At 35.4% G+C, this 24,869-nt stretch overlaps 1 protein-coding gene across 3 annotated transcripts in view; it reads left to right on the top strand.

The window, feature by feature from the left end:
• The window catches only part of Uvrag (UV radiation resistance associated), a 319,107-nt gene that overhangs the window by 63,548 nt on the left and 230,690 nt on the right, over positions 1–24,869 (top strand). For all 3 annotated transcript variants that reach the window (XM_076846616.1, XM_076846617.1, XM_076846618.1), the window contains exon 5: positions 3,557–3,631. In XM_076846616.1, the coding sequence (XP_076702731.1) occupies positions 3,557–3,631 (75 nt within the window). The remainder of the gene's footprint in view (positions 1–3,556; positions 3,632–24,869) is intronic.

Genomic DNA, 24,869 nt, shown 5'->3' with positions numbered 1-24,869 from the left:
GTAATCCTTCTGCCTCAGTCTCCCTTGTGTCTGGCATTGCAGGAGTATGCTGTGGCACCCCTTAATCTTTTCTAATTTACCTTTTATTTCTTCTTTGAACCATGGATTAGAGATATGTTATTTGTGGATTTTCCTGATAACCTTCTCTTATTGATTTCTACTTTAATTCTGTTGAGTTTAGAGAAAATAGTTTGTATGATTTCAATCCTTTTAAGATTTATTTTGTGGTCCTAAATATTTGGTCAACTTTGGCGCATGTTTCATAGAACATATCATGCGTATTCTGCCATCATTGAATGGAATGTTTTTCAGTATCAATTAAATTATGTTGTACCTGAGTAAATTTTGAATATATTAGAATTAATCAGGGGAAGAAAAGATGAGAAGAGGCACAGAAGTATGATGTGATAGAGCATAATCAATTCCTTTTATTTTTAGCTGAGGAAATCTTAGTGGCCTGAGTGATAATACAACTTGTCCAAAGTTATACATATGTTGGAGCTACAAGTGCAATCCACATTTCCTGAATAGCCTTTAAAGTTTATCAGGATGTTTTCACCAGAAGTTTTGAACTAAGCTGGATTTGACTTGGATTTTGATGACAAAGAAGGGTGAATTTGGAAATAGCTTTGTTTAAGGTGGGAATTCAAAGAATTTGTTGATTCTGCTGACATGGACTCTATAGCTTCTAGTTTATGTGTGATGGCAGAAATGCTTGGACTTAGTTTAAGCGGTTAGAACTTGGTATATCAACAGCAATTTTATAGCCTTTAATATTGGGGTATCTTTTTACATGCACATAATCACCTGGGGCCTCTTGAAGATCACATGAGCAAGAACCTTAATTTTCTTTAGTATTTAATTGAGAAAACAGAAGTTCAGAGAGATTAAGTAATTTGCCAAAGCTCACACAGTGCTTGGTAGATTTAGGTTGTTATTTGTTCCATGATTCAGACACTGTTTAATATTCATTTTACTAACTCCAATCAGCTGTTTTAGAAGGTGTGCTGTTTTTCATAAAGATACCAAAATATGAGGTTGTAGTTAGATTAATAGAATTTTATAGTCCATAGTTTCCCCTATTAGGATTCTAATGCTATTATTGAGCCAGTAATCTTTAATGAGTAAAAGAGAGTATGTATTACTCTGTTTGTGTGTGATGCTAGTGATTGAACCCAGGTTCTTCCCCAAATTAGACAAGTGCAACACCCTCAGCCCCCATATTACACTTTTTATTATCATAGTTTAACAGTCTGCAGTGTACATGCTAGTGTTCAATGTGTTACAGCCTCTTTTGTGACTCATGATTTTTTTCTTAGGAACAAAAGGCTCTTTCTGAGCTTTGTAGTTGCCTAGTTTCTAATGCAGTTATTAGATTTTTTTCCCCCAATTACTTCTCATGTCTAACTTCCCAAAATACTTTCACATCCATTTCATTCCAAGTTTTTGACAAGCCTGTAGGACAGAGCAAGGAGTATTTTCTGCTTTGGCTCCTGAGATAATTAAAGCATGTGCCATTAAAATTGATTAAATGCTGTATGTTGGGCAGAGTGTAGGGCACTGGGGCTATCAAGTTTAAAAAAAAAAAGTCAAGAGTTCTCTCTGAAGAGCTTCTTATTAGAACTCAGGCCACTTAGTTTTAGCTGCATATCTTTTTAAGTGTCAGAATTATTTTTCAGCTAATTAATTATTTTTCATCATCCATCTGCATGAAGCTTATACTTTGAGAACTTTACTTTCATGCTGGATTTGTTTCTGTCCCTATCTCCCCACCTACTCCTTTACTGGTATATATATATATTTTCTTCTGATATAAAAAATAATTCATGGGGACTGGGGCTGGGTCTCAGTGGTAGAGCGCTTGCCTAGCATGCAGGAGGCCTTAGGTTCCATCTCCGGCACCAAAAAAAAAAAAAAAGACACACACACACACACACTCACTCAAACATAGTCTGACTAATCAAGATTGCATTTACTTGCTGGGTGAGGTGGTGCACCCTTGTAATCCCAGGGGCTTGGGAGACCGAGGCAGGAGAATTCAGAGTTCAAAGCCAGCCTCAGCAATTTAGCAAGGCCCTAAGCAACTTAGCAAGCCCTGTCTCAAAATAAAAAGTATAAAGGGCTGGGAATGGGTCTCAGTGGTTAAGCACTCCTAAGATCAATCCCCCATACCAAAAGGAAAATAAAAAGCAATACATATTCTTTTGGACAATTTGGAAAATTTTGAAAATGGTAGAGAAGAAAAAAAAATTTAAGATTCTTTATTTGTTGATAGACCTTTATTTTCTTTACTTATATGTGGTGCTGAGAATCCAACCCAGTGCCTCACACACGCCAGGCAGATGCTCTTCCACTGAGCCACAGCCACAGCCCAAGAAGAAAATTTTTAAAAAATATGTAACCCTCTGCCCAGCTATAATCATTGTTAACATTTTGATGAATATAATTTTAATCTTTTTCCCTGGTATATATGTCTGTAAAAACTTAATATAATTTAAAATTCCCTGTCTCGAAACTGATTTCATAATGCTTTTTGTTTTGCCTTGTAATATGGAAAAACTTCTTGATTACAAATTTTTTATATAAATTATTATAAATTCATGATTGTAAACTTGTCTTTTGGTACTGTTGCATTTAGTTCAAAAAAAAAAAAAAAAAAGGATGTAGGTAAATAGGAATGTGCTTTAAAACTTGTTTTAGTAGTAGAGGTTGTTATGGAAGTCAGGTGAATGTTCCCAGGAATGTTCTACTACTGTCTTGGGCTGCTTTGTCTCTCTAGCTAGAGACAGAGATTAATTATTTGGTTCTAGTATCCCTCCTTATCTTTCTTTCACTTGAACCCTCACTTTCATATTTCACAACAGAAAAAATTATTACTAGTTTTTAAAGTCACACAACTCTTTCTAATAAACTAATTAAATCTATTTGTATATTTCATTGTTGGACACTTTATATTGAGTTATTTTACATCTCAATTCTTTAGTTTTTTAAAAGTTTTATTCTTCCCACCTTTTAGGTGGAACTGAATTAGGGTTACACTGTATTGTATGCAGCACCCATCAGTAGTGTCTGAAAAACAGTGATGTGCAGATAGGAACTAAGTAGCCTTTTAAGACTTTATGGATTGGCTACTAATATCTTTAAATTGTGCTTTTGAAAATAGAAAATAATATTAATCTTAACGTTTTTCTAGGGCTTCATATTTTCAAAGCATTCATATAGACTAACAGGGCTGTTTTCTTTGACATCAGAGCATGTATAGTTTGCTTCTGAAGTCTGTCAGGAATAGCTATGACACCTCAGAATTGTTTGTGGAAAACATGTGGAATGCCTGTTATCTCATGTGATGCTTTTATGAGACCTTTGACTAAAGCAGGAAACGCTTCTTTGATCACCTGGTCTTTTGTTAGCTGATTTGTTTTCTGCTGGTTTGTTTAATGTAGCCAGCCTTTTCCTCACCATTGAAGTAGACTGTGTTTTAACTGTCAATTCTCTGATCATGTTAAAACGTGAATGGAATGAGAAGAACTAATTGTGTGTTTTCCTCCTCTCTTAGATTCATGCCCGCAACCAAAATGAAATAATTTTTGGACTAAATGATGGCTACTATGGTGCTCCATTTGAACATAAGGTAAGAGGATTCTCCTGAAGCTGTAAGTTTTGTATAGTGCAGGTGTGCCTTGCACCTGAGTAGACATAATCCTGTAAAGCTCTGTGTAAATAGAATTGTGTTTTAAATATCATTGTTAGTTTGTTGTGTAGTACGGCTTAGGTTGAATGCTCTTTAGAGTGAAAACTTGTTTTGTAAGGCATACAACCACTGCAGTTAATCTTTTCTAAATCCAGATCATATTTTCTTAAAGGAAAACCTAAACTAGCTGTTTTCTCATATTCCACATAATTCCTTGGTGGTTAAGAAAGAATGGTGAGGGGCTGGGGCTGGGGCTCAGTGGCAGAGCACTTGCCTAGCACATATGAGGCACTGGGTTCCATCCTCAGCACTGCATAAAAATAAATTAATAAAATAAAGGCATTGTATTCATCTACAACTAAAAATATTTTTTTTTACAACTAAAAATATTAAAAAAAAGAAGAAAGAATGGTGAATTTTGATTAAATGCAGTAGTTTTATTAAAATGTTTCAGAAGTCTTTTCTAACGTTCAGTAAGTATAAGAAACCAAAAGTTAGTTTTTGTTGTTGTTGTTTTTTTAAAATAGTCAACACTATTTCTATTCTGAAAGCCATTAGAGCAAGGAGAGGGCAGAGAGCCTATATTTACCAAGAATTTACACTCTGGTACTCTGCCAGATAACCCGTGTTCTTTTCCCCACTTAATACTAGCCATGACCAAATATGATGAGTTTTGTCTTCTCCATTTTATAGATTAGGAAACAGATTGTGAGGGATGGACTTAGAATCTAAAAAGGAGCCAAGTTGAGATTTCAGGTTATCTGTGTCTAAAACCTGTGCTCTTTTTGTTTTATGGTGTTTTACCTAAAAATTTGGAACTCTATACCTAATTTGCTCTTAGTGATCGTGTTTTTTCATAATTCTTGGTTGTCTGAAATGCCATTGCTTAGCACATTCCATTCATTCAGCAGCATTTTATTGAGCACCTGTTGTATGTCAGCTACTGTACTCCAAGTGCTAAGAATATAATGGGGAAGCCAGGTGCTATGGTGCACTCTTATAGTCTAAGCCACTCGTCTGAGACAGGAGGGCACTTGAGCCCAGGAGTTCAGGTTAGCTTATTCTACTGCCTCAAGAAAGGCCTTCTTAGGGATTTGACTTTTGAAGCTGTAATCCAGCAAGGGCAGGTTAACATGCCAGAAGGCCATGAAGTAGAAGGGGGCATGGGAAGTCTGAGAGATTGAAGGAGGGTCAGAGTGATGAGGAAAAGTGATGCCAAAATATTTTATCTAAGAACAGGGGCCTGTATTGAAGGATTTTTAGCGTGGCAGTGTTGTAAATCAGATTTGTGTTTTAATGAGTTTACTCTGACTGCAATAAGGATGATTATAGAAGAGGCAAGAATCTATGTGGAAAGACAGTAAAGAGCCTCAGGTAAGAGATGTTGATACTTTAAGATAGGATTATGGTAGAATGAAGAGAACATAGATTTAGGAATCCAACCCAGGGCCTTGCTCATGCTAGCAAGTGCTCAACCACTGAGCTACACCCCCACTCCAGAAGATAGACTTAGGAAACTTTTAGGATATAAAATCATTACGACTTGATAATAGTTTGAATTTAAGGTAGAAAAAAGATGTCAAGTATGACTTTTGGATTTCTGGCCTGGATGAAGTAATTGGATGGATTAAGGTGCCTTGTGCAGAAAGCTAAGGGACACTGAGGAAGACCAGGGTTGGTGGAGGCAGATGGTAAGTTAAGACACCTGGTCATGCAGAGTTTGAGGTACCTTTGAGACATTCATGTGTGGAAGGCAAGTAGGCATTCAGATAGATGAATCTGGAGTTCTGAGAGAGATCTGAATGTGGGGCCAATGGCAAATAGTTATTGAAATTATAAGTGTGGATAACATAGAGTAGGAACAGTGAGGGAAAAAAGGGATCTAAGTAACCATGCTTTGAGGCCCTCCTGCTGTTAAAATTCAGATAGAGAAGGAGGCATTGGGAAAGTGATAAGGAGGAATGGTCAGAGGAAGAGAGTAGAGTTTCTTGTGGAATATCAGAGACTATAAAGAGAGGGAGAGAGCTTTTGGTTCATTTTTTGTTGCTGTTGGTTTTTAAAATTTGTCTTTCTGTTTAGTTTTTAAGGGGATGTGAGCCAAATAAAAAGTAAAAATTGCCCATTGGACTTAGTAAAATGTAATTATTTTAGGGGACTTTTAGGAAACTCAGTTTAAACCATGATAGACTTTTTTTTTTTTCCTTTTTTAGAGCTTCATTTTTTGAGTTCTTATCAGCATCCTATGTATCCTTTTGACATAAAATAAGCCACTTAGTAACTAAGCTTGTTTTTCTCCTTTCTAGTCTATAAGTTTCTTTTTTTGGGGCATATACTTATACATGACAGTAGAATGTATTTTGACATATACATACATGTAACATAACTTCCCATTCTTGTGGTTGTACATGATGAGGGTTTCACTGGTTGCATATTCATATATGGACATAGAAAAGTTATATTGGATTCATTCTACTGTCGTTCCCATTCTCGTCCCCCCCCCCCCCGTTCCAATTTGGTGAAACCACACACATACACACACACACACACATCCTGTTGTGAGTCAGCATCCACATATCAGAGAGAACGTTCAATTTTAGGGAGATTAGCTTATTTCACCTAACATGATAGTCTCCAGTTCCATCCATTTACTGGCAAGTGCCATAATTTTATGCTTCTTTATGGCTGAGTAGTATTCCGTTGTGTATACGTACCACATTTTCTTTATCCATTTATCTGTTGAAGGGTACCTAGTTGGTTCCATAGCTTAGCTGTTATAAGTTTCTTAAGGATAGATTTCTATATGTGTTGGGACATATCATTTGCTTAATAAAAATGTGATTTAGTCAGAATCGTGAGACTGCTACTGCTGCCATTGTAGTGTCCTTGCCCAAGATTAGCTATCCTGACTGTGGGGAAAGAGGCATTCAGTTCATCCTGCAGATGGTAACAACTCACAGTCCAGCACAAGTCTGACACATAGTAATAGGGTAACATCTCTGATAAGAACTTTACATCTGTTATTGTATTTAATTCCCCAGCAACCCTGTAGCTACATATTAGTAGTCTTTGAGGTTTGGGGTAGGCCAATAACTAGTGTTCCTTTCTTCTTAGTTTGGAACAAGTTCAGAAATAAGTTAGGTGGTAGATAAATGAAGATAAGAATATTTGCTTTATGACTGACAACTGATAAGCAAATGTGGCTTAAATTCTGTGACTAAAAGAGCTGACTATAACTGAAAGGGCTTTATATATTTGCTTTTGATCTGAATCTTTTTCTCCTCAAATAACAAAATGAATGAAAATGAGACTGTCCCTTCAGGAGCAAAAAATCTGATCTTCCAAGCCAAAATCAGAGTTTGCAAATGTGTTGTAGATAGTCTATTCTTGATTGGAGAGAATCTAGAAAGAACTAAGCTATTCATGTCCAGTTTCATCTCCAAAACAACCGGTACGTCATCTGCCATTCTTGGGAAGGAGTAAGTGAAGGCATCTGAGAACTGGAAATGTTCCTTTCATGACTTCCTCTCCTAGGACATGAGTAGACAGTTTTTCTCCTAACTGGAGATGTGGGAATACAGAGTAAAATGTTTCCCTCTAGCAGTGATAACAATAGCTAATATTTAGTGAATGCTTGTGTGCCAGGCACTATTCTAAACACTTTGTATATCTTTACCTCATTTAAGCTTCACAATTGTACTTTTATAGAAAGGAAAATTGGTACAAAGAAGTTATAATAACTTTTCTAAGATTCTATAGCAACTAAATAGCAGAGTTGGCATTTAAAACCAGACTGTGAGTAAATGTCTGTTGAATATGTGGTTGTGATAATATGTGTATTCTATTCTGTGGTTCTTCAGTTAGCCAGTTGAGAAGTCCAGCCCATCTTGTGCCTTTATCAACTTGACACATAAACCTTAAAAAAGCACTTTTTTTTCCTTTTAAAAGAAAGCCACAGGCAGGGTTTGCAGTCAAGATGGCATTGCATAAATATATCTGTTGAGACCCTCCTCTGCATCAGACAAAAAAGCAATAATTGATCAAAGCTGAGAAATTTAAAGAGACTTACCTTGATAAAATAAACAAATTAAAAACAAGATACTAGCCGTCTCTGGAACAGAATGGAATAGAAGCATGAAGATGTAGGCAGAGTTGGCTGGAAGATGAGCTTCACAGGGCGAAAAGAACCCTGAAAGCTGAGGTAGAATTCTCTCTGTTACAGAAGGAGGCTGCAGATGACAAATAGAGAAACTGCAGAACTTTAGGGGTAATCTAATTAGAAGGGGATTTTTTTTTTCTTTGTACCAGGGATTGAACTCAGGGACACTTGACCACTGAGCCACATCCCCAGCCATATTTTGTATTTTATTTAGAGACAGGGTCTCACTGAGTTGCTTAGTGCCTTGCTTTTGATGAGGCTGGCTTTGAACTCGGGATCCTCCTGCTTTAGCCTCCAAGCCTCTGGGATTACAGGTGTGCACTACTGTACACACTATTTCCCCTACCTAGAAGGGGAAATTTTAAAAGCTATGGAAGAGAAAGGGAATATTACCTATGAATTAATAGCAGACTTCTCTTTAGCAATAGTAGATGCCAGAAGAAATATATCTTCACAGCACTGTTAACTGCTAGTATATAAATCTGTTTCTAGTGAGCTTACAGTCTGGAGTGACAGTGAAAGAGCCACAAATATGTGTTCAAAGATAGGGACTTACCTCCCTGTAGACTTTTTACCTATAGCGAATGATGCAAATAGAAAAATGATCCCAAAGGGAGGATGTGGGATGAAAACAAATAGCAAGGGTATAAAAATGGTTAACACATTAGTGAATATAATTAACTACTGACCATAAGTTAACAAACAAAAAGCAATTTTTGGTAGGTGTGTTTTAAGATAAAACAAACTAGACCATTGTTATTAGAAATGTAATAATCCAAGAAGGATCACCAACCAATGGTGAACTAAATACACTAAGTTTAAAACCTTTAATACAATTAAATACTATTATAACTTTTTAATTGTATTTTACTAAAGTATTAATTTACAATGAATTGAACAAAAAAATTCCCAAACAGTTGGTTCTTCCCCCACTGATAATTAGAGAAGCACTGTCCTAGATGACACTAATAAGGTAAAGTGGATTTCAGGGTTAAAACTCACTGATGTCACTGATTTCTTTGGGAGAAAGAGGTTGTAAGATTGTAAAAAACTTTAGGATTTGATAGAAAAGTTTGTGCTCAAGTGTGCATGTTAAAAGTTTAAGAAACAATATTATGGATTTTTAATTAGCAAAGGAAAAAGGGAATAGAAGGAATACAAAGCTTTGTTAACTAGGTAGGAGACAATGAAGGCAACAGAAAATAAAACAAATGGTAAGCAGAAACGTGTATGGAGGCAGCAGTAAGTCCAAATATATTCTTTTTTTTTTTTTTTTTTAAAAGGGGGAGAGAGAGAGAGAGGGAGAGAGAGAGAGAATTTTAATATTTATTTTTTAGTTTTCGGCGGACACAACATCTTTGTTTTTTTTGTATGTGGTGCTGAGGATCGAACCTGGGCCACACGCATGCCAGGCGAGCGCGCTACTGCTTGAGCCACATCCCCAGCCCCAAATATATTCTTAATTATAGTAATTGTAAATAGATATCATAACTTTGTATTTGAATTATTCCATAAAAATACTAAAGTGACAGGCTTTGAGAGAAGGATTTTAATGTGTTCTTAAAAACACATGTTTAAAAAGTCGTACTTGTGAAACAATAACAAAGCACATTTTCAACACAACTTTTTTTTGTTGTTGTTATAGTAGTTGGATACAATACCTTTATTTTATTTATTTTTATGTGGTGCTGAGGATCAAACCCAGTGCCTCGTACATGCTAGGGGAGTGCTCTGCTGCTGAGCCAAAACCCCAGCCCTTCAGCACATCTTTTAAATTACAACTAAAATTTTCATTGACCAATTCTTTGGCTGTTTTTTTTTTTTTTAACACTAGTTGTGGTCACATACACTTTTGTTATTGCTGATGATGATTATATTGATGTTAGTCTTTGCTCTGTTTTCATACTTTTAATTTGTCTTCACACACTTGAGTCTCAAAACTGTAATTACTTGTTTGTTCAGAACTTTCCCCTTTTTGTTTTTCTCCTCCAAAAGCCTTTCTCATTTCTGTTGAGTTTTTAGGAACCTAGTAAACTTCTCTACTTCACTGCAGTGGATAGAGTTTTTTTCTCCCCTTCCAGAGTGTGTTTGGAAACTAATACAGTGAAAATCTTTAACCAAAATATACATTGTGGATTTTAGTCCTTTGTTCAGTAGCCCCTGCTGGTATTATCAGGGAGTGATATGCTCTTATTAATTTTCTACAGTAACATTTCATTTATTTGGCATACAAATGTGACACTCAAATATTTAACAGCAGTGCAAAGAGGTACTCAAGTGATGATGGAAGCTTTTATCTTTGGTTGTAAAAATGATTATTTTTTTTGTCAGTGAATGCCAGGCATTTACTGCATGTCTCTTACTAAATGCAAAAATGTAAAACACTGATTCACAAACATTTGTTTTTTAGTCAAGGAGATAATATAGCATGTACTCCAGAGGGTCTCCAGTTTATAGAGGTGTATATTTGAAAAGTTTACTTTGATATCATTTGTTTGGGTTTTGAAGATAATTCAGGTGAATTGTAGAAGAACTTTAAATAATTTGGAGAGCACCTCAGAAAGAGGTTCTAATGTTTGGAAATGATGGAGAATCAAAGAGGAACACCTGTGGCTTGATGGGTGGGTACGGGTTGGTGGATAAGGCTCGGTGGCCTGGAGAGATGTTTTCTAGGTGGGCTTACCTGTTAGGATGGCTGTTTAAGGGAGGATGGGAAAGCAAATGATCTTGGACTAATAAGCTGTAAACCTTTTAGACCTCAGTTTAGTATTTTGCCATTTGTATGTACATGTAAGGTTATCTTTGCCTTAATTTCCTTTTGGCAACCACTCTTCTTTTCTGGGTGACTCCACTGCTTTGGGTGAATACACATTCTCAGCGGTTAAGGCTGTGGGTTTCATAGTTAGATTGATATGGAATTAATTCCAGGCAGGAATGCTGCTTCCCTATGTAAAGCAGCAAGATAGTTTCTTTCCTCATCTGCAAATACAGATAACAATTTGTACCTTATCCTGAACTATTTTTGAGGATTAAATATGATAATGTTTATGACAAGCCTGGCAATGAGTAGAATTCAATAATAAATAAAAACTTGTACTCACTGGGCTCTAACACTGTGGTTAGAGTGTTTGATCTCTAATTCTTAATATTGTATCAGCATTGTATCCCTACCACACTGCCCGGGATGTTGTAGGAGCTGAATGTAATGTTAGTGATGCAGGGGAATGCTTTCCATGTTTAGGGCTATCATACCAATACTTGGGCATAAAAATCTTGAAAGGATTTTATTTCTTTCATCTTACTGTATCCCCAGCCTCAACTTTGGATATTTAGTTTATGTAACTCATTTTGGCATAACTCTTAACTTATTGAGGTACTGAGAAAGTTCAAAAGCATTAGACAATATATCAAAAATTCTTTTCTCATACTGTAAACTATAGCAGCAATATTTTTTGGGCCCAGTAGATGGCAGTACTTTCTCTTTTAATGGAAAAAAATTCAAACTGGAATGGAATCCAGGTTTAAGGGATCAAATCTTTTCAAATGAAGAAATTCTCAGCAATTTCTTTCTTTCTTTTTTTAAAAAATATATTGTTAGATATTGATGGACCTTTATTTTATTTATTTATTTGTATGTGGTGCTGAAGATCGAACCCAGTGCCTCACACATGCTAGGCAGGTGCTCTACCACTGAGCCATTATAAAAAAGCAATTTAGTGATATATTTCACAAAAGTGAACACATAAGGTGATCATCTCAAATACCATAGGCAAACAGATTTAATATTTAGGGATGAGTCGGTTTCAGAGTCTGTTTTAGGAGCCTGTTCAAATGAGTTTCTTTCTTTATATTTTTCAGAGTAGTACTTTTGAAAAGTAGAAAACCTAAATTCTAATCCAGATTTGTTCTGGTACTATGTTCCTTGAGCAAATTGCTTAACCTCTTTATTTTAGTTTTCTTTTATCAAACGTAAGAAAATTTGAATTTGCTGGTTGTCACTGAAGGGAATATTAGAGTTATTTATCTTTTTTTTTCATAGATGAAGAATGAGACCAGGAAACCTTACAACCTCTTGAACTTGATATGGCAAGTTAGTTTCATGCTCTGGATGATGACTTATCATACCTGTAAACATATTATATAAAAATAGTTTTACATATATGATATATAGTTAATATAATCAAATCACTTCATACTTATTCATGTTTCTTTAATCTTTGGAGATTTGCCTAAAGTAATTTCACTTCATCCTTACAGCAACTTTGGAGTAAGGAAGGGCAACAATTATTATCATTATTTACTTTATGAGAAAATTATTTCACAGGTAAAGTGATCTCCTTTAACTTTGTGACTTAATCATTTCTATATGGTGTTACTGCTCATTGCTTCTGGACCCTTTGAACATAACTGTTAGTAGTTGTGCCAGTTTATTATGTTTTGGAGGGTTTTTCTTTCTTCATTTCTAAAGGCACAAACTACTTCATATCTCTAATGCCAGGCTCAGTAACAGGCGTCTAATAGGTCATTATTAGATCTATAGGTCATATGTGGGATAAATATGTTCCAATATATCCCAGTATCTTAGGATAAAGTAAAGTGGCAGAATTGGGGATCAGAACACATCTCTGTCTTTTTCTAGATATGCATTTTCTTCATCACACCACATGTTATATGATTTTTGTTATTTAATTTTCTCTTGAGATTTCTTCCTTCACTTCATTAACTGTGATTGATGCTATTGGAGATATGAGTGTTTTCAATTTCAGGATAAAGATGCTGAAACCTGGGGCTGGGGTTGTGGCTTAGCAGTAGAGCACTTGCCTACCATGTGCACACCCTGGGTTTGATCCTCAGTATCACATAAAAATAAATAAAAGCATTGTGTCCAACTACAACTAAAAAATAAGTATTTTTTTAAAAAGATGCTGAAACCCTGAAAAGTTTAAATATTTTTATTTAGGTAACTTTATAGAACTGAGAAATTTAAAAGATTACTAATTCCTTGTTAGTAGTCTTGTTAATGGATCTAATTTGTTTCCAAAGCACATCCCACACAGTATATAAGCAGAATATTCAGAAGTAGCAATTAAGTGTCCCCAAGTATTTTAACTACAGAGTGCTGAATATGATATAATTTCTGTTCAGGTCTTATAGAACATCATCAAAGAAAAGTTGGAAAATTATAAAAATAACTTGTTCCTATAAATATTGTACTCATCTCCCCACTCCCATCAAGAAGAAACAAATCCTGGGCAAATCCTCATTGGCTATTGGTATTAGCTGCATGCTTTGTTATCAAACATTTAGGTATCTGAGCCTGTTTTAAATTCAGGATTACATTTGTTTCTGAACTATTTGAGCTGGTGTGATCTTCTAGGACCAATATTACACCAGGTCTAAAAAGAGACCATTGCTAGTTTCATTTGTTGAGTGCCTAAAATGTGTCAGAAAACAAACCAGGTACTTTCCTTGTTTTTATTAATTTCTGTAACAACAGAGAGACTGTTATTATCCTAAGTTTATGAGTGAAGTGCCTGGAAGAAAACATTAAACTATTTATCCAAGATTACATAGCTGATAAGTAGCAGATCTGTAACTTGGATTCAAATTTGATCATTTGAAGGCTTTTTTTTTAATAACTATTATGCCACATGGCATCTTGGTATTTCTTCTTATTTCATATAGCGTGTCAAAATACCAAGTATCTATCTTTACTTTTAACCAGAGATATCTACTAGCTATGCATTGTGAGAATCAAATGAGAGAGTCCACAGGCAGACACTTTGAATGGTATAAAGTGCTTTATTCTACAGATTTTGGGTATTTATTATTGAAGGGTAGGCATGCAGTGCCTCTGAGGCCATCAACCCACCCAAGTCTACAAAAGTTCCACACATTAGTCACTGTATTTGGCTTCCCTCTGAATCTCCCCCACTTTTCTCTTGGATCAAATTAACTTTTGACAGATGTTTGGAAAATCATCTTATCCTGTAATTCATATTTATAAATCCTGCTGCTGCAGTGTGGTCCCATTCTCTCTCTCTTCATTGAAGCCAGAGAATAATCTGGGAAAATGCCACGTTTCCTGTTATGAATTTGGAGGCGCTTGTCTTCTTACCACAATTTTTGAGCCTTAGAGCATTTTAATACTGGAAGCATGAGTCTTTGTATAGATGTTTTAGATTCCTGAGAAATAAACAGAAACAGAGCTTTAGATTCATCCTCAGCAGGGGAGTCACAAAGTTCAAAATTTCTTTCTGTTTAAAATTTCGAAAACTTGCTTTTACCATTTTCTTTTGGGTTAGATTGTAATGAGGGCATTCTTGACCGATTTTTCCCCTGATAAGTCAATTTCAGTTTACAATCTTTTTCTCCAGTTTGGGGACTCCCTCTCCTAGCTCTGTCTTCTGCAGTGCTAGATAGCTTGCCTTCACCCTAGCCTTCTTCCTCTTTCAGTTCTGTTTTCACAGTTGTAGGATAAGTTCTTTTTTCCCTTTAGTGCCCAAGTTATCTTTGACTTTTACAGTCCTAAGGTTTAGTGTGGACTTTGCTTAGTGAATATTTTCTCCCAAGGATCACACTGTACCTATCTCTGCTCTGTTGTGAAATAGCCTTTTCCCTGAGGGGTTTTGGCTACTTTAGCGTGGTCACTCTCAGTCCTCCTGCCATGGAGTAGCATTGAAGACAGTTGGTCCACTCTGTACTTGGGAGTGTGTGATTATAGTTGTGACTGTTTCTGTAGGGTACTTTAAAGCAGTGACTTGTGAACAAGAATCTCTTCATCCCTGTTGACTTGAATTAAAAAAATTTTGTTTGTTTCAGGATTCATATACTTTTGCTTAATAATACTATTCTTAATAATACTGCTTTTCACTGTTTTGAGAGGAAAAGCATGCCTGAAACCCGCCAAATTGGAGGAATGTACATATTCAGCTTAGTGTCTTAAGAGGTCTCACCTTCTCTTCTTAACAACTCAGCATCTGGGCTTCATCAGAGCTCAAGGCGGAGGGTGTCCAAGGCCTGCTGATGCTTAACAGAGATACTTGCACAGTTTTTCTCAGTTTGAACTTGGCTTACACTTTAAAGTGTATTAACGTCCAGGAATATATACACATAGGATCAGAGGCTCCCTGTTAATTCATCAGGTAGCTATTTTAGGAGTGGTCATACAAAGTATATTTGCTGCATCTGAAGTGTCCAAGTAATAGGATGAGCCACTTTTTCTCCCTTGTCCATTATTATTTCTTGTTCTAATTAAGCAAAGAAGAGCCATGGGGAAAGTATACTTAAGTTTGAAGAATAACATGAAAGGCTTGGGGTCAGCTAGGGAAAGCTTTGTGGAGCTCTTAAACTATTGTCCTCAGGCTTCCGCTGGGCCTTTTTCTTCTCTGTAACATATTTTATCTGGATGTTGCTGATCCTCTCAGGTCTGCATTTCCGGTCTAGATTAGCATCTAGTAGATACATACATTCATATGGCATAGCAGAACTCAGTTCCCTTTATCTTCTCTGAAGACCGTCTCCTGTAATTCCCTAACTCAGTGAATATCACCACCCCTTCCCAAGCTGGATCAGAGGAGTCATCTGGACAGTTTTGTCTTTGAAACACTACTGATGGTGGCTGCCAAATATCTACTTCTTTACTGTGTTTTGACATTTCTAAAATATTGATCATGTTCCGCCTTTTTTTAAAGTCAAGTCTTTAGCATTTCCCCTCTGTAATTAATGGCTTGCAGAGTTTTACTTTGATTCAATTCCTTATTTCTGAATACCCTTTTTTTAAGATTTTCTTGTGCTAAAATATTTCCATGCCACTCTTGAGACACATTTCTAAAGGAAGATTTTCTTGTTCTGTGATGTATCTCCTAAATTTAATTTGGATACCCCTCTTTTATGCTCACCTAACATGTGGCATTATATTTTCCTCATTACATTATTTATTATATTCTGATTGTCCATTTGTTCATATTTTTCTTTCCTTCCAAACTGTAGGAATTGACTTTATGAAGTCAGGGACAGTGTCTGTCTTCACCAAAAAAAGTTTATCCCTAGTATTTAGCACTGTGTCTGGCATATAATAGTAGTAACTTAATAAATATTTGTTGAATGATTGAATGAAGCTTCTTTAGAACTAGGTTATTGGAAGTTCTACTGGAATATGCTACTTGGTTATCATTAGTTGTTTAGCTTGTTATTTGAAATTCTAGTTTTGTTTGTGCTTTCTGACCATTTCTGCATAGATACCTGCCATTTCCAAATTATTATGCTTTAAATAGAACTCTTCATTTTTTCTCCAGGCTTGCTTTCCTGTCTAATTTTTCACATCTTTATTAACCATTATTACATTTATTTAGGCCTCAAATTTTGTCAGTTCTGATTGATTTTTTTTTTCTTTTTATCCACTCTATTCAGTCTGCCACTGAGTCTTTGAGTCTTTCTTTGAAATAACTCTGGTATCCATAGCTACTTGTCCATCTTCCTTGTCGTAATCCAAGCTCAGACCAGCATCCCCAAAGGGCAGGATTATTACAGTAGTTTCCTGGCAGGCCTGTGGACTCTGGGATCTTTATATCTACTTTGTCTTACTCACCACGGCCTGGTTAATCTTGTTAATGCATAATTTCATTGCTTAAAATATAAATCCTCATTGTCTGTTGGCTGTATCTAAATCTCTGACCCGATTTTCCATCAGCTCAACTTCATCCCATGAATAGTACTTTTGGTTCTATGTATGCTTCTCTCTTTCTCTTCATTACCATTGCTATTGAGCTCACGGTACATCTAGTGTGTGTGGTTTTTATAATAGCCAGTTAACTGATACTTGGGCATTCTGCCTCCTCCAATTCATCATATTTGTCATTACCTTAGTACCCTTCCTTACGTACAGCTATGATCATTACTCCACAATGTCAGAAACGCCTCATGTGTCTTTGTTGCCCATAAGTTGTCTTCACTTTTAGCATGGTATTTGATGCTCTCTGTGCTCCAGACCTCCCAATCTACTTATTCAGCTGTATCTCCTCCTCCTTTCCTCTCCAGGGTTCCAAATAATTTTCACATCACTAAAGGTGAACAAATTGGGCCACTATTTAATCTTCTCTGAATGCAGCTTGTGTTTTCCCACTAGGCTTTGGCTGAAGGTGTTCAGTCTGTGTGGGACTTTCCTGCTCTGCCATTTAGCTTTTCAGAACTTCTTAATCCATCCTGAATGCTGTCACCCCTGCAGACTTTGATGTTTCTGCTTCTACTACCTGGAATCTTTACCACATTAGAACTCCTATAGTTTTGTTTTTTTTTTTTAAACTTATGACATTTTGCATTATTTCCTTCACTTGGAACCTTACCTGGGTTGTGCACTTCATGAGGATGATCATAGCAGTTGCCTAACATCCTCTGTGTCAGGTGTTTCACTGAAATGGACAAGGGTATGTATAATGCTGTTTGCTTCATAACTAGTTATCTTATCAAGTTGCTGCATAACTAGTTATCTTATCAAATAAGTTGTTTCTGTACAACTTTTATAGTTTTAATGAAGTTAAGGACAGTCTTGTGACTGCTGAATCAGCTTCAGTCTCTCAAAATGTATAGTAACATGTTGGATAAGTGACCTATTCAATGGGCTAACACAGGGGTAAGCAAACTGTAGTTCAGCATATGTTTTTGTATGACTTGCAAATTAAGAGTGGTTTTTACATTTTAAAAGAATTTGAAACAAAAAACGAAGAAGATAACATATGGCCTGCAAAGCTGAAAATACTATCAGGCCCTGTATGGAAAAGCTTGCTAACCACTGGTCTAGAAATACACCTGGTTTGCCTGGAATTGCTCCTGCTTGTTTGATATGTAAAATTATCTCTTTTCCTGAACACTTTAACAGGCGAGGAGACTGGCGACTATTCTCTTCCTTGAAACAAAATTGTTAGGGCTGACTTCAGAAGAATTTTGAGTGACATGTAAATCTTTTCTGAGCTCTTTGGTACTTGGCAGTATCTCACACAGATAACCAAGGACAAATGAGCCGTTTCTTTCCATTATATTCCTTCATCAGAGCTCTGTTGGGATTGAACATCTGGTGAAGTTAGATGTCATTCAGAACAAGCCTCTTAGCATATTTCAAGAATGTTAATTGCTAAGTGACTGAAGCAGAAGGGCTTAATTGCGTCCTTAAGTTGCTTTAAATGTGCATGGACCTAGAATTTTAGAATTGAAAAAGGTCTGCGAGATCAAATATAGCTGGTCATTAAGAACATGAACCGTGGAACCAGACTGCATGGCTCTTCTTCTTAATCCTCTCTGTGTCTCAGTTTCCTCACCTTTAGAGTGGGGATAATAATAGTACCTATTTTGTGGGTTTTGTGAGCATCAAATATGTTAACATGTAACATAGTAACATTTAATCATTAATGTTAATATGAAGCACAGTACTGCCTGGTGTTGCTGTAAATGCTCATAAACATTCTCATTTTTAAATTACTGCTTTTCTTAGTTGTAGTTTCATTTTATAGTTAAACTGAGGGCTAGAGGAGTTAAATGATTTCCTCATTTATGTGACAGGTGGGGTGGATTAAAACCCGGCCCAGTGGCTCTCAGCTGAATGCTCGCTCTCTGTTGTCATGTGTTGCTTTTAGTTGTATGTTAGTGGATATGGATGAAAAAAAAAATATTTGGCAACTTTTTGCATAAAATAAGAAAAGCAAAGTAAAACATCATTAATCATTTTTCTTGAGAAACTTGAATCTACTTCTAGTATCTTATTTGGATTTTGAAGCTAATTAATAAGACTGTCTCATGTCTGTCCTCTTTTTCCTCATCTGCCTTCATGATATATAGATTATTTAATAGTCATCTCTTTTTATTTTATTAAATTCATGTAATAAATGAACTATTTTAGGGCTGGGGTTGTGGCTCAGTAGTAGAGCATTTGCCTAGCATGTGTGAGGCACTGGGTTCGATTCTTAGCACCGTATATAAGTAAGTAAAGGTTCACCAACAACTAAAGAAATATTTTTTAAAAAATTAACCATTTTAAAGTGGTCGATTCAGCGGCATGGAATACATTCACAATGTTGTTTGAGCACCACTTCTGTCAAAATGTAAAACAATATCATCACCCAAAAGAGGATTTTGTACACATTAAGTAACACTCCATTTTGCCCTTCTCCAAGCCCCTGGAAAACAGCTGCCACTTTCCCTTTCTATGGATTTACCTAGCCTAGGCATTTTATATAAATGGAATCACACAGTATATGATATTTTTGTGTCCAACCTCTTTCACCTAGCATAATTTTAAAAAATCTTCATGTAGTATGTATCAGTACTTCATTCCTTTTTAGGGCCAAGTAATATTCTGTTGTGTGTATATATACCACACTTTGTTTATCCATTTCTCTGTTGATGGCCATTTGGGTTGTTCTGCCTTTTGAATATTGTGAGTAGTCCTGCTATGAACATTTGTATATAAGTGTATGTTTTTAGTTTTTTTTTCTCCTTAGGTGTGAACCTAGGAACAAAATTGCTATGTCAATTTTAAATTCTGTTTTAATTTTTTGAGGAATTATTAAACTTTATTCCACAGTGGCTGTCCATTTTACATTCCTGAAAACAATGTATGAGGGTTCTAATTTTTCAATTTTCTTGCCAACATGTTTTCTGCTGACTATTATTATTTTTTAAACTATAGCCATCCTAGAAGATATGAAGTAATAGTTTATTGTGGTTTTGGATTTGCATTTCCCTAATGACTAATGATGTTGATCATCTTCTTATGTGCTTGTTGGTGATTTGTGTATCTTTTTTGGAGAAATGTCTCTTTCAGTTTTCTGTCCATCTTAAGATTGGGTTGTTTATATTCTTAATAAAAAAGTTAAATTGTAAGAGTATTCTATATATTTTGGATATTAGACCTCTGCCAGCTTTAAGATTTATGAAATATCCCCCCCCCCATTCTGTGGGTTACTTCTCCATTTTCATTGTAGTGTTCTTTGAAGCACAATTTTTTTTTTTTTTAAAGAGAGAGAGAGAGAGAGAGAATTTTTAAAATATTTATTTATTTTAGTTCTCGGCGGACACAACATCTTTGTTTGCATGTGGTGCTGAGGATCGAACCAGGGCCGCACGCATGCCAGGCGAGCGCGCTACCGCTTGAGCCACATCCCCAGCCCCACAAATTTTAAAATTGGGAAGAAGTCCAATTTGTCAATTATTTCTTTTGTTTTCCATGTGTTTGGTATCATATCTAAGAATCCATTGACGAATCCAAGGTTATCTAGATTCACCTATTTTCTTCTAATAATTTTATAATTTTAAACTTAGGTCTTGAATTCATTTTGAGATGATATTATAATGTGATGTTACAGACATGTTCAGCTTCATTCTTTTGCATGTAGCTATCCAGTTGTTTCAGCGCCATTTGTTGAAAACACTGTTAGTTCCCTATTGAATAGTCTTGGCACCTTTGTTGAAACTTCATTGTGTATGGGTTTATTTCTGGATTCTCCATTTTATTTCATTGGTTTATATGGCTGTCTTTATGCCAGTGCCATCTTGTTTTGATTACTGTGGATTCGTAGTAAGTTTGGAAATTGGGAGTATGACTCTTTTTGTTCTCTTTTTATATTATTTTTTGCTGTTTGTTGGCCCTTTCCAATTCTATGTGAACTTAAGAATTGGCTTTTTCATTTCTGTAGAAAAGGCTGTTGAAATTTTGAGGGAGATGGCACTGGATCTAAAAGTTTGCTTTGCGAATTGTTGCCATCTTGACAATATTAGCTCTTTAAATCCATGAACATGGGGTGTTGTTCCATTTACTTTGGTCCAATTTGGACATGCTATTTTTCTTGCCTAACCATACTGATAGAATCTATATTGTCAAATAGAACTAATGAGAGCAGTCATGCTTGTCTTTTTGATCTTAGGGAGAAATCTTCTGGTCTTTTTTCATTGAGTATGATGTTGGTTTTGAGTTTTTTGTAGATGCTCTTTATGAAAGTTAGGAATTTTCTTTTCTTTTTTTTTAATATTTTTTTTTAGTTGTATTTGGACACAATACCTTTATTTAATTAATTTATTTATATTTATGTGGTGCTGAGGATCGAACCCAGTGCCTCGCACTTGCTTGGCGAGCCGAGCACTCTACCGCTGAGCCACAACTCCAACACCAGGAATTTTATTTTGTTTCTAATTTGTTGATTAAAAAAAAAAAAAAAAGGTCATGAAAAGGATTTTGTCAGATGCTCTTTCTGCATTGAGGTAATCATGTATTTTGTGGTGTGTTAGTAAGGATTTTGCATATTAAACCACCTTTGCATACCATGTGTAAACTCCACCTGTTCATGATGTGGAATATTTTTAAAAATATTTTTGATTTTGGCAAATTATATATAGCATAAAACGTATCCTGTTAAACACTGTAAATATACATTTAATGATGTGAAGTACAGATTGTTGTGCAGCCATTACCACTACCTATTTTCTTACAAGACTGAAATTCTCTACCCATTAAACAATAATTTCTTTCCTCCTGACTGCTGGCAGTCACCCTCCTACTTTCTGTTTCTGTGAATTAAACTCTTCTGGATACTTGTTTTAAATGGAATCAAACAATATTTGTCCTTTGACTCATTTAACGTCCTCAAGGTTTATCAATGTTATAGCATGTGCTAGAATTTTTTTTTTTACTTTCTAAGGCTAAATAATGTTGCACTGTATGAATAAACTACATTTTGCTTTCGTGTTCATCTAGGAACATTTGCTTCTACTCCCTTTGATAATTGTGGATAATACAACTGTGACCGTAGCTGTACAAATATCTCTTCAAATCCTAGCTTTCAATTCTTTTGGGGTATATGCCCAGAATAGATCAGATGGTATAATCATTTTACCATGATGCTAGATTAGTTCTGTTAGTATTTTGTGAAAGATCCTTGTATATTGGTCTACAGTTTTGTTGTGATGTTCTTCTCTGGCTTTGATATTAGGGTAGTACTGGTTATATAGAATGTGCTAAGAAGTGTTTCCTTTTTTTTTTTTTTTTATTAGGAAGACTTTGAGACTGGTGGTATTTTTTCTTCAAATTATAGTCAAAGCATCTGGTTCTGTTTTGTTTGTTTGCTGATAGCGTTATGATTACTGATTCAGCCCCTTTATCTGTTATAGATCTGTTCAGATTTTCTGTTTCTTTTTGAGCCATTTTTGATAGCATTTGTCTTCCTGGGAATTTCCATTTATTCTAACTCATGTGATTTGTTATATAATTGTTCATAGTATTTTATAAAATTTTTAAATTTGATATACATCAAAATTAAAAATTTACAAAACATCAAATTTTGATATACATCAAAATTTAAAAAAAATTTAAATTTGATATACATGACAATAGAGTGTATTTTGACACATACATACATGGATTATAACTTATTCTAATTAGGATCCCATTCGTTGGTTGTACATGATGTGGAGTTTCACTGCTTGTGTATTCACATATGAACATAGGAACGTTATGTCTGATTCATTTGTTCATAGTATTCTTATATACTCCTTTTTATTTCTGTCAGATTGGGAATAATGCTTTCACTTCTATCCCCGGTTTTAGAGATTTGAGTCTTCTTTCTTTTTCTCTGGTTTAGTCTAGCTTAAGATGATGTCAGGTTGTTGATCTTTTCAGGGAGCTAACTTCTGGTTCCATTGATTTTTCTGTATTGTTTTTGTATTCTCTTATTTTATGGAGCTCTGCTCTAATCTTTATATTTCCTTTTTTCTTCCCTTTGCATTTAGTTTCTTTTCTTTCTGGTTTCTTAAGGTGGAAAGTAGATTACTGATATGAGCTCTTTCTTTTTTTTAAATATAAATGTTTGAAGCTGTGAATTTCCCTTGAGCACTTTTTCATTGGATCCTGTAAGTTTTGAACTGGTGTTTTCATTTTCATTCAATTCAAAGCATTTTAAAATTGTTCTCCTATCTACTGATTATCCAAGAATGTTTTCTTTACTTTGCACATTTATGCTTTTCCCCACAAATTTCTTCTAATTATTTATTTCTAGTTTTATTCCACTGTGGTCAGAGAGGATAATTTGTTTGATTTCAGCTTTTTGAAAGATATTGAGATTTGCCTTGTATCTGAACATATGATCTGCCCTGAAGGACATCCCACATGCAACTGAGGAGAATGGAGGCTTCTGCATGTGTCTGTTAAGTGTGGTAACAGTGTTTTTTGTGTCTTTTATTGTTTATCTTTTGCTTAATTGTGTTATCCATTGTTAAAAGTGGACTGTTGATGTCTCCATGTATTTTTGCCTTTATTTTATTTTATTTTTTTTTGGTAGTGGGGATTGAACCAGGGACACTTTATCTTTGAGCTACATCCCCCAGTCCTTTTTTGTTTTTACTTTGAGACAGGGTCTCTCTAAGTTGCTGAGTCTAGCCTTGAACTTGTGATCTTCCTGTCTTCAGTTTCCACATTGCTGGGTTTTCAGGCATGTGACACCCCACCCCATGGACTGTCTCAATCACTGACTGACTTTTTCTTTCTTTTTGTGCTGGAGAGTAAACCCAGTGCATGCTTATACCACTGAGTTACCCATTCAGCACTGATATGAGCTCTTTTCAGTCTTTTTTGTTGTTGTTGTTGTTGTTTCTGAAGTAAGTCTCCTGAGACAGCATATGGTAGATCATTTAAAAAAAAATCTGTCCTGCCAATCTTCCCCCCTCCATTTCAGTACTGGAAGTTTAACCCAAAGGCACTTAACCATTGAGTTACCCTCCTTTTTACTTACATCCCTTGCTCTCGCTAAATTGTCGAGGCTGGCCTTGAACTTGCCATCCTCCTGCCTCAGTCTCCCAAGTAGCTGGGAATACGGTTTGCACCTCTGTACCGGATTCAATCTCTGCCTTTTAATTGGAGTGTGTCGTCATTTTTATAGATAATGTATTTACAGATACAGAAGGGCTTCTGCAGTTTTGATGTTTGTTTTCTTATATCTTTTTTGTTCCTCATTTTTTCCATCACCAACTTCTCTTGAGTTAGATATTTTTTCATGTAACATTTTAATTCCTTTTTCATTTCTTTTAGTATATGTCTTTTAGTTTTTTCTTGGTGGTTGCCTTGGGGATTACAGTTAACATCTTAATTTATAACAATCTAGTTCAAATTGATACCAGCTTAGTTTTAATAGTATACAAACTTTCCTCTCTCTATATAGCTCCATTTTCCCATCCTTAAGTTATTGTTGTAACAAATTGCATCTTTATAATTTTGTGTTTATCACATTAGATTTATGATGGTTGTTTCATTTATTCATCTGATTGGTTTTTAAATGCTAAGTCAACTATTCTTAGGATAAATCAAATTAATAAAGACGTATGTGTTAGTTTTTTTTTTTTTCTTTTCTTTTCTTTCTTGGCACCCAGGGATTGAACTTAGGGGTGCTCAACCACTGAGCCACATCCCCAGCCCTTTTTTATATTTTATTTAGGGACAGGGTGTCACTGAATTGCTTAGGGCCTCACTAAGTTGCTGAGGCTGGCTTTAAACTCGTGATGCTCCTGCCTCAGCCTCCCAAGCCACTGGGATTACAGGTATATGCCACCACGCCCTATGCCGTGATAATTTTTTTTTTTTTTGTCCTTATGATATATTGGTGGTTCAGTTTGTTAACATTTTGTTAGGGATTTTGTGTTTCTGTTCATGAGAGATTCCTGCATGTGTGTATGTATGTGTATGTGTGTGCAATGTCTTTGACAAATTTTGGTATTAGTAATTCTGATCTTAAGTTTTAAATTGTTTCCTTCTCTGCTTCCTGAAGGGCTTTTGTGAAATTGATGTTCTTTCTTTCTTTATGTTTGATAGAATTATCAGTGAAACAATTTGAATTTGGACTTTGTGTGTGGGGGTCTGTATGTGTGAAGAGTTTTGATAATTCACTAAGAAATAGATACAGTACTAGTCAGATATTCTTTTTTCATAATATGTCAGTTTTCACAGCCTGTGTTTTCTTAAGGAGTTAGTGTGATCTAAGTTGTCCAATT

This window comes from Callospermophilus lateralis, chromosome 2 (genome assembly GCF_048772815.1).
Source record: "Callospermophilus lateralis isolate mCalLat2 chromosome 2, mCalLat2.hap1, whole genome shotgun sequence".
NCBI classification, from domain to species: Eukaryota; Metazoa; Chordata; class Mammalia; order Rodentia; family Sciuridae; genus Callospermophilus; species Callospermophilus lateralis.
Note: the sequence above shows the minus strand (reverse complement) of the source record. Positions and strands in the feature narration are given on the sequence as shown.